Here is a 15,743-nt window from a genome sequence, read left to right as displayed (position 1 = left end):
TATTACAACAAATGTTTGTGATGCACCATCTGTTGAAATGACAAATGCAATGCATTGTATTACTACATGCATCACAAAATGCTACTCTTCCAGGACAACAGAGGGTGTTGTCGCTAAAGATGTCTGCTCCTTTTCCCACAGTAAAGAGAAGACACCCAGTGAGGGCACTCCTACCCAGCCGTAACTTCCCCAGCAAAACCCCCACCCTTTCCACACACTCCCCCATAAAAAGTGGCGACCCAGGAAGGTGGCATCTGATTGCAGACCAGTAACTGAGACCGTTAAGAGACACAAAGCCAAGACACAAAAAGGGAGCCAAAAGTACTGTTGGCCGATTTTGAATTAGCATCTTGTTGTGCATCACACACTCGTTTTGCTTTTGTTTCTTTCAGTGTGCACTAAACTTAAATTGGGTTACTGGGGTGGTCCAACATTTCTCCCTACTTGGGACTGCTTCCTTACCACCAGGCCACACACAGGTAGCACAGCACGTCACACTATAAACCTATAATTGGATTAATCCTTTAGGATTTGGAAGAAAAACTAAAGCATCAGGAGAGAACCCATGCAGGTGTGGAGAGAACATGCAAAGTGCACACAGCTGGCACTCGAAGCCAGGACTCCGGAGACATGAGGCAGTAATCAGTGTTGTTGAAAAGGGCTTGGACCACTGAGGGCCCATTCTAGTTGCACTGGGAGGAAATGTGAAATTGAAAAGGTCAAAATAGTAACTCTTTACTTTCAGTTTTGGTCTTTATGCCCCTGAAGTGAATCAAGAGGGTTATGGACTGGCAAATTAATTTGACCTTAATAATAACAACTTAATAATTTACTATGAAAATAACATAAGGAGTGTGATGGTGACAGACATAATGGATAAACTCACATGTTTCCTTAGGGCACTGTTGTGGCACTGGAAGTGCTGTCAGGCCTGACTCATTTGAGTCGAGGAGCTAGAGGAAAGAAAGAAAGAAAGAAAGAAAGAAAGAAAGAAAGAAAGAAAGAAAGAAAGAAAGAAAGAAAGAAAGAAAGAAAGAAAGAAGTATTGTGGGAAGCTTCTGTATGACATATAAGTGCCTTGAGCATGGGAAAGGTGCTATATCGATAAACTGTATTATTATTATGTTAATGTGTATTATTATTATTTCTCTAAAAACAAACCGTCATTTGTGCCTGGAGTGAGTTTGGGGCGCTGCTACGCCCCCTACAGGCCACAGGGGTTATATTTGTATTCCTCTTTTATTTAAGATGCTGTCATTATTTTGAATTGTATGTGCAAAACCACACACACCCCTCCATCCCCCCACCATGCCATTACATGCATGTCTGACTAATTGGGATGTCTACGTTGGCCTGGTATAACTAGTGGTGTCATTGTGCCCTGTGATTGCTAAGTGCCCCTTCCAGGGTTGGCACCTTACTTACAGGCACGAGCATCAGCCGTTCTTGACCCTGTAGTGGATAAGCAAATTAAAACTGGGATCAAAATAATGACTTGTTATTGTTTCATGGTGTTGACCTATGTTAACATAATGTCTCTCCTATTCTTGATTTTAGTAAAAGACGAGTGTGGCTCAGAAGCTGAAGATGAACAAAACAATGACCCAAGTGTAGAAGAAATCCTACAGCAGGGAGATACTGCAGTTATTTACCCAGAAGCACCGGAGGAGGAGCAGAGACAGGGGACGCCTGAAGCCAGCAGTCATGATGAAAATGGTAAGCAAGTTCAAAACAAGTCACTGGCTGTAGGACACTGGCATTGCACCATCAACAGTAATGGACGTGGATGCAGAGAGACCAGAGGAGGAGAAGAAGACAGCATTTCTTACACATTGTGGAGGAAATCTTTTTTGATATATTTGAGTTCACTTTATTCAGCTTTCTGGCAGTTTTAAAAATTTATTAAAAATTGTAATGCAGTGCCTTCAGAAAGTGTTCAGACATTTCACTCTTGTCACATTTTGTTATGTTGTGGCCTTGTGCTAAATTCATTTTTCCCTCATCAGGCAACACTCAATATCCCAGAATTCCAAAGTGAAAACAGCATTTTAGGAATATTTCCAAATGTATTAAAGTATTCAGACCTTTTGCTGTGACATTTGTGATTTAGCTCAGGTGCATCCCATTCTATTGGTTATCGTTGAGATGTTTCTACACCTTGTTTGGAGTCCACCTGTGGTCAGGTCAGTAGATTGGACAGGATTAGGCAAGGCACACACCTGACTAGAGAAGGTCCCACAGTTGAGAAGAAACCAAGCCATGAGGTCAAATGCTTAGAGACATGTCTGTGTGGAGACACACATAGGCTGCTGCTTTGCAGTAAGGAGACTGTGGAAGATTGTGGGTTCGCTTCCTGGTTCCTCCCTGTGTGGATAGCGCTTTGAGTACTGAGAAAAGCGCTATATAAATGTAATGAATTATTATTATTATTATTATTTACAAAAACAAAACACTTAACTGCAGGGTCCCAAGCAGATGGTAGCCTCCATAAGGAGAAAATATGAAACAACCACAGTGTTTCCTAGAGTATGCCACTTGGCCAGACCGAAAAAGGCTTTGATAAGAGAGGTGACCAAGAACCTGATGGTCACTCTGGCTGATCTCCAAAGAACGGGTGTGGAGAATGGAGAAACTTCCAGAAGGACAACCACCACTGCAACACTCCACTCCAGAGTTTTCAGACGACACATGAAAACCCACTTGGAGTTTGCAAAAAGGCGCCCCCAAGAACTTCCCAGCTGTGAGAAACAAGGATCTATGGTCTGATGAAACCAAGACTGAACTGTCTGGCCTCAGTTCTGCATTTCAGATCTGGTGGAAACCAGGCATCCTTCATCACCTGTGCAGTACCATTCTGACGGTGAAGTATGATGGTGGCAGCGTCACGCTGTGTAGTTGTTTGTGAGCAGAAGGGACTGGCAGACTAGTCAGGGTTAAGGGAAAGCTGAGCAGAGCAAAGTACGGAGATATCCTTCATGAAAACCTACAGTTGTAGCCAAAAGTTTGAAGAATGACCCAAGTATTGGTCTTCACAAAGTGTGCTGCTTCAGTGTTTTTAGATCTTTTTGTCAGATGTTTCTCAGGTATAGTGAAGTAGAATTACAAGCAGTTTATAAGTTACAAAGGCTTTTACTGACCATGACATGATGTTTATACAAAGAGTTGAGCAGTTTGCAATGTTGGCCCTTCTTTCTTTTTCAAGACCTCTGCAATTCACCCTGGCATGCTGGCAATCAACTTATGGGCCAAATCCTGACTGATGGCAGCCCATTCTTGCATAATCAATGCTTGGAGTTTGTCAGAATTGGTGGGTTTCTGTTTGCCCACCCGCCTCTTGAGGATTGACCACAAATTCTGAATGGGGAGTTTCCTGGCCATGGACCCCAAATTTTGATGTTTTGTTTCCCGAGCCACTTAGTTCTCACTTCTGTCTTATGGACCAGTGCTCCATCATGCTGGATTGTTCATTGTTGGCTGCTAAACTGTTTTTGGATGGTTGTTAGAAGTTTGCTCTCAGAGGATGTTTTGGTTCCATTCTTTATTCATGGCTGAGTTCTTAGAACAAATTGTGAGTGAGCCCACTGCCTTGGCTGAGAAGCAACGCCACGTGACACGAATGGTCTCAGGATGCTTTACTGTTGACTCTGGCACAGGACTGATTGTAGCGCTCTTCACCTTTTCTTTTTTCTGGATGCCCCAAACAATTGTAAAGATGACTTGACCCCAGCAGTCATCAGCAGTCCAATCCCTGGACCTTTTTCATTATATCAGTCTATCCCTGATGGCTTCTTTGCTTCCTGTCTTGACAGCATCCAGACCATCCTCCAAAAGTCTTCGCCTCACTCCCACCTGCCTGTTGCCATTCCTGAGCCAGCTCTGCCCTGGTCGTGCCTGCAGCTGAAGCAACTTTAGGAGACGCTCCTGGCGCAGTGGAAATGGGTTTTGTGGGATTAAGATCACTTTCATGGCAAAGAGGGACTTTGTAATTAATTGCAGTTCATCTGATAACTCTTCATAACATTCTGGAGTCGATGCAAATTGCCATCCTAAAAAACTGAGGCAGCAAACTTTGTGAAAATTAACATTTGTATCATTCTTAAAACTTTTGGCCAGAACTGTACTCTAGAGCATTCTGGAACTCAGCCTGGGCTGAATGGTCACCTTTCAACAGGACAATCACCCAAAGACAACATGAGAGAGGCTTAGGGACAACTCTGGGAATGTCACTGAGTGGCCCAGCCAAAGCCTGGACTTGAAGCCAGTTGAACATCTCTGGAGAGACCTGAAGGTAGCTGTCCACCGAGGGTCTCCATCTAACCTGACAGAGTCAGGCTGCGCCAGGGGCTTCAACTGAGTACGGAGTGAAGGGTCTGAATACTTGAGTCAGTGCGAAATGTCAGGTTTTTTTTTTTAATAAATTTGCCACAATTTTGAAAATCCTGTTTTTGCTTTGTCATTCTGGGGTATTGAGTGTTGTTTGATGACGGGAAAAAAATAATAAGTTAAATGAATTTAGCACAAAGCTGTAACATAACAATATGTGAAAAAAGTGAGGGGGTCCGAATACGTTCTGAAGGACCTGTAGCCATAAAAACACAAAATTTAGTGAACTCGGGAAATGCTTTATGTCGATATCTTCTTCATATGGTGTTTATATTTGACTATTTGGGATAAAGAAGAGCAAATTGGCCACGTCTGTTGTGCACTCGACAAAAGAGGTTGGTAGGACAAGCAGGGAACTCCGGAGAAGCGTTTAGACTCTGTGGATTTTCAACATTGATGCCATCTGTCTGGAGTTTCTCTGCTTGGATTAGACATAGTAATGCTGATCCCCTGTTTTTAACATTCTATGGGCTTCCTTCAGATGCTTGTAGTTGGAAGTGAAAGTTGATTTTAAATGCACGTTTAATATATCCTTTCATCATTCCCATATTTCTTTATCTTAATAACTACTAGCCATCCCCCGCAGCTCTGCCCACATAGTACTGAAACAGGACAGTGAGGAGGGTCCTGCCCGACTCCCCACTCCTGACGTCACGCTTCCCTCTCCCCTCGGCCCGCAGTCTCTCTCTTGGATTAACATGAATAAATCGTGAACTATGATACTTATAATATATACTTAATTATATATAATATAATATAATATATATAATATATAATATAATATAATATAATATATATATATATATATATATATATATATATATATATATATACTAGCCGTGCCCCGCAGCTCTGCCCACATATTACTGAAACAGGACAGTGAGGACGGTCCTGGTCGGCTCCCCACTCCTGACGTCACACTTCCCCCTCCCCTCAGCCCGCAGCCTCTCTCTCGGATTAACACGAATAAATTGTGAACAATGATACTTAGTGCAATGAGAGAAGTCGCAAAATCCACCGGAATGTTCAAGCAAATTCTAGAAAAAACCATCAAAATCCGTTACGTAGTTCTCTCGTGAAAAGTGGACAGACATACAGACAGACAGACGTTGCATTTTATATATGTATAAATATACTAGCCGTGCCCTGCAGCTCTGCCCACATAGTACTGAAACAGGACAGTGAGGATGGTCCTGCCCGGCTCCCCACTCCTGACGTCATGCTTCCGCCTCTCCTTGCCCAGCAGCCTCTCTCTCTGAATTAGCACAAATAAATCGTGAACTATGATTCTTAACGCAATGAGAGAAGTCGCAAAATCCACCGGAATGTTCAAGCAAATTCTAGAAAAAAAACAGATCTAAATCCGTTAGGTAGTTCTCTCGTGAAAAGTGGACAGACATACAGACAGATGTTGGATTTTGTATATACAGTATATATATATACTAGCCGTGCCCTGCAGCTCTGCCCACATAGTACTGAAACAGAACAGTGAGGACGGTCCTGGTCGGCTCCCCACTCCTGACGTCACGCTTCCGCCTCCACTCGGCCCACAGCCTCTCTCGGATTAACACGAATAAATCGTGAACTATGATGCTTAGTGCAATGAGAGAAGTCACAAAATACACCGGAAAGTTCAAGCAACTTCTAGAAAAAAACCCGATCTAAATCCATTACGTAGTTCTCTCGTGAAAAGCGGACAGACATACAGACAGACGTTGGATTTTATATATATATATATACTGTATATATACTAGCCGTGCCCTGCAGCTCTGCCCACATAGTACTGAAACAGAACAGTGAGGATGGTCCTGCCCAGCTCCCCACTCCTGATGTCACGCTTCCGCCTCTCCTCGCCCAGCAGTCTCTGTCTCAGATTAGCGCAAATATATCACTCCTGCAAGTGAAATATGATTCTTAGCATGATGAGAGCAGTCACAAAATCCACCGGAATGATCAAGCAAATTCTAGAAAAAAACCAGATCTAAATCCGTTAAGTAGTTCTCTCGAGAAAATTGGACAGACATAGAGACAGACGTTGGATTTTATTTATATAGACTAGCTGTCCTCTACGGCTCTGCCCACGTATTAGTGGAACAGGACAGTAAGGAGGTCCCTGCCTGGCTCCCCACTCCTGACATCACTCTTCACCCTCCCCTCGGCCTGCAGCCTCTGTCTCAGATTAGCGTGAATATATCACTCCTGCACATGAACTATGATTTTTAGCAAGATGAGAGAAGTTGCAAAATCAACTTGGAATGTTCAAGCCAATTAAAGAAAAAAAAAAGATCTAAATCCGTGAAGTAGTTCTCTCGTTCGCTAGCTAAGCGGAATTAAGGTTACGTCCCGAGGCAGACGCGTGAATGAAGAGGGCCCTGCAGCCCGATGAGTCTCTCTCAGATTCGCACTAATAAATCAGTACCACAAGCGAACTATGATATATAGCAAAATGAGAGAAGTCGCAAAATCAAACAAATTATAGAAAAAACCTGATCTAAATCCGTTAAGTAGTTATCTTGTTAAAAGCGGACACACATACAGACAGACGTTGGATTTTATATACAGTATATATAGAGCTATCGTGTTACTGGAGAAGGACATATTGGTTGTAGTATGGCCACAATTCTAGAAATGTGTGCTGAAAGAAGCCCTCCAAGAGTAGTCACCCACGAATTTGAGTCATTAGCAAAGCAATAGTGATGACATAAAACCCTGCAGGGCACCAATACTCCGACTTGGAGACAATTTAACTTCACCTCCTGCTCCTTGTCAAAATCAAAATCTTATAATCCAATAATATAGCGTGCACTTGAAACAAGACTACCCCAAACCCCTTGCCCATTTCCATCCACTAGCGTCCTATGCCCGAGCTCACTTACTTGGTAACTTTACGGTGTGTAAGTCTGTTTTACGCCTTTCTGACCACATTTTCTGATGTCGCATCTCCTTCCGTCAGTTCAGTTCGCCATTTTTCTTCAGTCTCACCCTGATGTGCTTTACTTACTTGTTGACAAACTCTCCTTCTTGCATTCCCAGAGAGACTCTGTGTTCTTTTTAACTATTTATGACTTTCTTCTGTAATTCCTGGCAGATATTCCTCTATGAGCGCCCGTGTTTGCTGAAGATAATTTTCACCTTCATTATCCAGGTCCATCTCAGAGAAGGTCTGAATTCCTTTTGATGGATGGGAACCTTTGAAAAGCACACCGGCTCTTTTGAAGCCACAGCACTGCACTTCCAAATTAAACAAACCACACTGAGAAAGATGGCTGAAAGGAACCATCCATTAATATTTCCCTTATTGAAGTGTGGCAAGATGCCTCCTGGCAGCTGGGGCTCAACTCCACATATTAGACCACCCAGCCAATACAAGTCCAAAAAAATGTTGTTTTACACTGTGACCGCACTCTGTGATGGGCAGACAGTACAAACCCAACAGGCCTCTCGCTCAGCTTAGCTTAACGCGTGGCGTGATACAAGACGAGAAGTGCATGCAGTGCAGGTCTTGGGGTCTCTTTTTGTTTTTTCCACAGTGGCTGAGGACAGTAAATTTCATTTTCTGATGAGGGTCGCAGTGGCAGCAGACCCAACACGTCAGCCCAATCTTTCCTGTCCCCCAACTACAGAGTCCAGCTCATCTTGGGGAATTCCCAGCTGTATAATCCCTCCAGCATGTCCGGGGTCTGCCACCCAGTTGGTCTCCTTACAACATACTGTAAAGGCCAGCCCTGACATCGAGCGACGCAGGACACAACAAGTTCAAAGCACAAAGGGCTTTTATTTCTTTTTTTCTGCCCTCATGGAGAACGTCTTCCCCGTTCCCACGAGTGCACAACACAGTCCCACAAGCACAGTACCACACAATTCTTCTCCGTCTCTTTTCTTTCTCCACCATTCCTCTCCGGCAAAGCTTCATCTCCTTCCTCCCGACTCTGGCTTTCGGAGTAGTGGCTGCTGGCTCCTTTTATAGCCCAGCCAGAAGTGCTCCAGGTGCTTGAAAACCTAATTCCAGCCACACTTTCTGGTGTGGCAGAAGAGCTGCTCTGTAGGGCTCAGCAGCAGCTACAGCACATCCCTGACAGCGCCCACTGATCCCAACAGGGCGTCTGTGACAGTACCCAAACCACTTCAAGGACCCCGGACGTCTGTGACGGTACCCAAACCACTTCAACGGGTTCCTCTCAATCCAGAGTTCAATTTTGAGGCTCATCCAAGTAGCTGAGCTTCTCACCCTATCATGGAGTTTCATCCCAGCAAGCCTTGCAAAGGAACCTCATTTATTGTACTCACAATCTCGTTCTTGTCATCAGGCATCAAGTCCGTATATTCGACGTTAAGTCAAAATCGTTCATTGTGGGTGTTCTGCTCTGCCAAGACTGGCTCTTGTCATCACTCCTGTTTGTGGTTTTCATAGGCAGGAAGTCAAGGCGCAGCCAAGCATGTGAGGGTGTCCAGTTGGTGAGCCAAGGGGTCGCACCATTGCTTTTTGCAGCTGATATTGTCTGCTTTACCTGCTATGACTGTGACCTCTAGCCTAGACTCAAGTGATTCACTCCCGAGTGTGATGTGTCTGGGAAGAGCATCATCACCTCCAATTCTGAGTGGATTGCTTTTTCCAGGTAAGGGGAGGCAACAACTGCCCTCAAGAGGGAGAGCTCAGGTGACTGAAGATCTTATTTATGGATGATGGGAAAATGTGATGTCAAGAAGCTAATCGGAGTAGCTTATGCTTGGTCATGGCGGTGAAGTGTTAGCTGAGTCTGAAGAGAAAACTCTTGGTTTACCAGTCAAGCTACCTCCCAGTCCTCACCGATGGTCATGAGCTGTGGGCACTGACCAAAAGAATAAGATCACAAGTACATGTAGCAGAAATGACACTCCATGATAGGGTGAGAAGCTCAGCGATTCGGGAGTAAAGTTCAGGATTGAGAGGAACTTGTTGAGGTGGTTTAGACATGTCGTAGGGATTCCTCCCAAGTGGCACCCCGTAAAGCTGCTCTGGACACTGGGTGGAGACCCTGTGACAGACCCAGAACATGCTGGAGAGATTATATCTCACAGCTAGCTTGGGAATGACTTGGAATGAGCTGGAATCTGTAGATGGGGATAGGGAAGTCTGGGTTGACCTGCTTGGTCTGCTGCCACTGCGACCTTCACCGGGAAAAGCGGAAGAATTAGTACATTGGATGAAGGTTGTTACTTCAAAATAAATTCTTCAACAAGAACACGGGGACACAGTTGGAATCTTGTTGAGAGTGAATTTTGCACAAATGTGGAAGCTTTTATTCACACAAAGAATCACAGACACATGGAATGAGTGACCAAGTAATGCAGTGGACAGAAGGACTTTAGGAACCTTCAGAACTCTACTTGATGGTATTTCAGAACAAATACATGGATTGGATTGGCAAGCTTTGTTGGCCTAAATGGCCAGTCCTAATCAGAATTTTTAAATTATTCTACTTTTCTAACAGTGGATATGATGCCCGTCCACCAGAGTGCTAACAGCACACAAGCAGCATCCAAGCCAGGACTTGAACCCAAGGTCCTTGGGCCTGACCAGCAGCCCCCAAAACCAGTATAGCCTTCCACATAACTAAATAATGATGGAGTGTTGGCTGAATTTTATACAGAGAAGTGCTGATATCTCCAGGGGGAATGCTGAGAGGAAAGCTACTGATGATTAAGAATCCAAAGACCTGAAGCTAAACAACATCTCTGCAATATCTTTACCAGCCTATGATCCTTTCACCCAATCAATCAGTAAAGCCCTCCAGTAATTTTTTTCTAAACAAAATAATGAAGTAGAACTGAAGGAGCAATTGATCATATGAAATGCAGAGATAACAGTGGCGAACCCCTTGGCCCAAGCTTACAGATTTGACATTGAGGCTAAGAGAGTCTAGCAGAAAATCTGTGGAAGGCCTCACTTCACCGATACAATAAACACGGCAGCTGCCGTCTGTGATGTCTGCCGTTTAGACTTGTGGCTTAATGGGAGGTCAGCGAATGCTGGAGTTCATGATAAGCCCCCTGGTTACCGAAACTTCACATAGCCACAAAAGAAGGCTGCCAGAGGCAGATATGAATCAAAGTATGATTGTATCATTATATGTATTTCTATGATGTCTTTATCCAAGGCAGTTCACAAGTTAAGGAGACGTCACAATCATTTAAAGATTTGTTTTTACACTTGGAACACATGCAGGTTAAGTGACACACGGTGAGGCAGACGCCAAAATTGAACTGGCACCCTTGGGCTTTACAGTCCTGTGTCTCAGCCATTGCACCATAGTGCCTGTTATTAAGATAGATAGATAGATAGATAGATAGATAGATAGATAGATAGATAGATAGATAGATAGATAGATAGATAGATAGATAGATAGATAGATAGATAGATAGATAGATAGGAAAGGCACTATATGATAGATAGATAGAGAGAGAAAGGCACTAAATGATAGATAGATAGATAGATAGATAGATAGATAGATAGATAGATAGATAGATAGATAGATAGATAGATAGATAGATAGATGTGAAAGGCACTATATGATAGATAGATAGATAGATAGATAGATAGATAGATAGATAGATAGATAGATAGATAGATAGATAGATAGATAGATAGATAGATGTGAAAGGCACTATATGATAGATAGATAGATAGATAGATAGATAGATAGATAGATAGATAGATAGATAGATAGATAGATAGATAGATAGATTGATGTGAAAGGCACTATATAATAGATAGATAGATATGAAAGGCACTATATGATAGATAGATAGATAGATAGATAGATAGATAGATAGATAGATAGATAGATAGACAGATAGATAGATAGATAGATAGATAGATAGATAGATAGATAGATTGATGTGAAAGGCACTATATAATAGATAGATAGATATGAAAGGCACTATATGATAGATAGATAGATAGATAGATAGATAGATAGATAGATAGATAGATAGATAGATAGATAGATAGATAGATGTGAAAGGCACTATATAATAGATAGATAGATATGAAAGGCACTATATGATAGATAGATAGATAGATAGATAGATAGATAGATAGATAGATAGATAGATAGATAGATGTGAAAGGCACTATATGATAGATAGATAGATAGATAGATAGATAGATAGATAGATAGATAGATAGATAGATGTGAAAGGCACTATATGATAGATAGATAGATAGATAGATAGATAGATAGATAGATAGATAGATAGATAGATAGATAGATAGATAGATAGATAGATAGATTTGAAAGGCACTATATGATAGATAGATATAGAGAGAAAGGCACTAAATGATAGACAGATTGATAGATAGATAGATGTGAAAGGCACTATATAATAGATAGAGAAAGGCACTAAATGATAGATAGATAGATTGATGTGAAAGGCACTATATAATAGATAGAGAAAGGCACTAAATGATAGATAGATAGATAGATAGATAGATAGATAGATAGATAGATAGATTGATGTGAAAGGCACTATATAATAGATAGATAGATATGAAAGGCACTATATGATAGATAGATAGATAGATAGATAGATAGATAGATAGATAGATAGATAGACAGATAGATAGATAGATTGATGTGAAAGGCACTATATAATAGATAGATAGATATGAAAGGCACTATATGATAGATAGATAGATAGATAGATAGATAGATAGATAGATAGATAGATAGATAGATAGATAGATAGATAGATGTGAAAGGCACTATATGATAGATAGATAGATAGATAGATAGATAGATAGATAGATAGATAGATAGATTGATGTGAAAGGCACTATATAATAGATAGATAGATATGAAAGGCACTATATGATAGATAGATAGATAGATAGATAGATAGATAGATAGATAGACAGACAGATAGATAGATAGATAGATAGATAGATAGATAGATTGATGTGAAAGGCACTATATAATAGATAGATAGATATGAAAGGCACTATATGATAGATAGATAGATAGATAGATAGATAGATAGATAGATAGATAGATAGATAGATAGATAGATAAGGCACTATATGGTAGATTATATATAACTCTCAGCACATGCAGGCTTAAATGTATACTTCTAATTTTTGTTCAGTTCTGGACACTTGATTACACGCTACACACGTTTAACTTCTTCCTCACTAGCTGTCACTTGTTCATGTAGCAGGTTGATACCCGATCCAGGGTTCATTCCTGCCTCATGCCCAGTGCAGTCAAGATAGGCTCTGGCTTCCTGCACCCCTGGAAGTGTATTTACAGGGTTCAGAAATTTGATGGATGAAACAGCCTGCTTGCTGCAATTTACTGCAACTTCAAAGTCTTTACATAAAGCAACTTGCACCGGTGCCCTAAAACGTGTGCCCTTGTCTCCAGATGTCAGATACAACTGAAATGAAAAACTTTAAAAAAACATCCTTGAAAAAAGAAATGAAGGCCAACATTCGTACAGTTGAGAGAATGAATGAGATTTCAACAAGCTTGCCAAAATCCAAAAGATGGATTTGCTTTAATGTTAATAACAGACAGACTGGCGGACCAAGCAGGAGATGAAAGAGATGTCATCCTCGACTGTAGGAAATAGTGTGTTCAAGCACCACCGCCGCCTCAGCCAGACACATGGAGAAGGATTTGGCTGGAGGAGACGGCAGAGTGGCACAACTTCAAAAACAGTTTGCAGCTCCTTCTTTCAGCTGCCGCCATGGTAAGGTGGCTAAGAAGGAAGGAACGGCACATCACTTCTGCTGCTGTCTTGTCGGGGCTGAAAATTAGCAGCTTGTACCAACAAAGTTTAAAAAGTCCAGGGCAGCATATCAGAGCAAAAAGGCCAAGCTGTGCGCATTTAAGACCTCCTCAAATGTGTTTATTTTAAATAAGGACTGCTCTCCTGCCTTTCTTGCATACTTAAATCAAATGACAGATGCTGACATTTCTCTATGCGCCAATTTGCCGTTGTGCTGAAATGATTCATAGGATTCGCTTTATTTTTGTATAGCGCTCGTTACTGAATGCAGTGAAAAGCATGAAGGACAGCACACGTGCCTACTTGATGAAGTTATTATTAGACACCTGTAGTAGAGCACCGCCATGCCATTTAGGATTGACGCTCAAAGCTCATTTTAACTGTCGAAATTGGAGGATGAGATTGATTTGCCAAGCCATGGATTTGAATTTGACATAAATATTCGGTGTCTTAAAACCATTTAATATTTGGTAACTGTAATGAGCTCTAATGAGCTAAATAATAGTCGTGTCGAAATCTTCATAATTGCTCTGTGGCCAGCTTTGTAGGGGCTGTCAGGAGGTAGGGACACCGCTGTGAATGGAGCCCCTAATTAGAAAGGAAAGACACCTCCGAGATCAATAGAGACAAATGCAATCTTAACTCAAAACAGTTGTTAGGTGTCAGACAGAGTTTCTCCCTGGCTGGGGTTCAAATTCCTTTTCTTATGGCCTTTTTCTTTCATTTTGGACTCTCTTGTTTATGTTAATGCTGGCCGAAGTACCCGGTGTTGTAAAATGGGTTAAGGAAAAAAGAAAGCAAGCGTTTTAAAAATGGTGACCCTCTTGTTATTTCTGGCTGTCCCATCCGTCATCCACACCGCCTCTCCATCAGTGTCTCTGCTCTCATGAATCAAGAATTTGTCCTTTTCAGGTCTGATTAGATTCCAGAATTGCGGTAATGCCTTGTGGGTCGTAACCATGAATGCTGTCATCTCTGACTTGTCCTCTCAGTACAAGGGTATAAATTATTAAGAAAGGCCAACAAAGCAGGAGTTACACAACACCCCTCCGATTCTCCCTGGTATGGTGCTGCACTTCCACTCTCGATCAGGCCTCACCCAGCAACCGCCTGCCAAAGCACACGGTACTCCATTTTATATTACAGTAGACAGAAGCAGCACACGGCGTTGACCGGGTAAGTCATGTTAAGCTCTGCTCATTTGGTCTGCTTGTCTGGTTTCAGCCTCTTCAGATGTTTCACTTGGTCTGAGCCAGCAGGTGGCACTGGTGTGCAAACTGTGACATACAGCGACAAAACTTTGGTTCCAAAGTAGTTTCTCTTGTCTGTATGGTCCTAAAGAGCAACTATACAAAATGTGGTCCAGATTGGTCAAAGGGTGTAGGATTATATTGGGAATACACAGACAGACATCCTGTTTTACATCTTATATATAAACGTCTACGCGTGGAAGAGAGAGTGAGTCAGTCAGTCAGTCAGTCAGTCAGTCAGTCTGTCTGTCTGTCTGGCCGGCCCGGAAGTGCGAGGCTACTGCATGAAGCTCAAAGAAATTGACTCTGTCACCAAAGTGAAACCGCTGACAAAAGAGAAACTCACTTAGCCACTAATACACAAGAGAGGCCATCACGTCGGCAAAACGAAACCTCCAAGGAGAGAGAAACTCGCTTAGCCGCTGATAGACAATGGAGGCGAGCACATCAGCAAAATGAAACTGCTGAGGAGAGAGAAAGTTGCTTAGCCACTCATGCACATTGATTGACTGATTGAAGTGCCACAATCCATGTTTTCTAGGAGCCTGGCTTTTTACAGCATGGCCTTACACAGCTACTTTATATATACCGTATTTACTCGTGTACCATGCGCACATTTTTTCCTGAAAATTAGCATTAGAAAATCAGGTGGATGTCATACACGAGGAAATTTTTTTCTGGGATGTTTACTTCTGCTTGGGCTCGCTCTCGCGCTCTCTCTCTCTCTCGCTCACTCGCTATCGCTCTCTCTCGCTCACTCGCTCGCTCTTTCGTCATGCAACAAAAACAGAAGGGTATAAACGCTTCCTATACAATCACAACACGCGTCGTACACGGGGCCAATTTTTTTCGCAGTTTTCTTTATAAAAATTAGGGTGCGCATCTTACACGAGGGCGCGTGGTACACGAGTAAAAACAGTATATACACAGACACAGACTGACAATGGAGTCTCGTGTAAAATAAATGAAAAGTCTTCCCCGTATCCCACCGGCCCAACACAGTCCCAAAACAACACACAAAGTAAATCACCCCAAACCACACTATTCTTCTTCTTCCTCCACTACTCCTCCCAGGTAGCTTCATCCTCCTCCTCCTGACTCCGGAGTGGTGACTGTCTGCTCCTCTTATAGCCCATCCCGAAGTGCTGCAGGTTCCCGTTGACCTACTTCCGGCTGCACCTCCGGGTGTGGCTGCGCTCCCGCCTATACGGGCTCATTAGGCCGTGCAGCGCCCCCTGGTGGTGGCCACAGAGCAATATATTGGCCCCGATGCAACCCAGGGGGGCTGCCAACAAGTGTTCCGGGGGATGTCGTGTGCATCCCATGACTGCTCCCCAGTGT

The 15,743-nt window shown here is 42.5% G+C and overlaps 1 protein-coding gene across 2 annotated transcripts in view; it reads left to right on the top strand.

The window, feature by feature from the left end:
- The window catches only part of zeb1b (zinc finger E-box binding homeobox 1b), a 351,810-nt gene that overhangs the window by 300,844 nt on the left and 35,223 nt on the right, over positions 1 to 15,743 (top strand). For both annotated transcript variants that reach the window (XM_028804323.2, XM_028804319.2), the window contains one exon: positions 1,558 to 1,716. In XM_028804323.2, the coding sequence (XP_028660156.1) occupies positions 1,558 to 1,716 (159 nt within the window). The remainder of the gene's footprint in view (positions 1 to 1,557; positions 1,717 to 15,743) is intronic.

Source organism: Erpetoichthys calabaricus, chromosome 6, assembly GCF_900747795.2.
Source record: "Erpetoichthys calabaricus chromosome 6, fErpCal1.3, whole genome shotgun sequence".
Lineage (NCBI taxonomy): Eukaryota > Metazoa > Chordata > Cladistia > Polypteriformes > Polypteridae > Erpetoichthys > Erpetoichthys calabaricus.
This window is presented reverse-complemented; position numbering and strand designations above follow the sequence as displayed.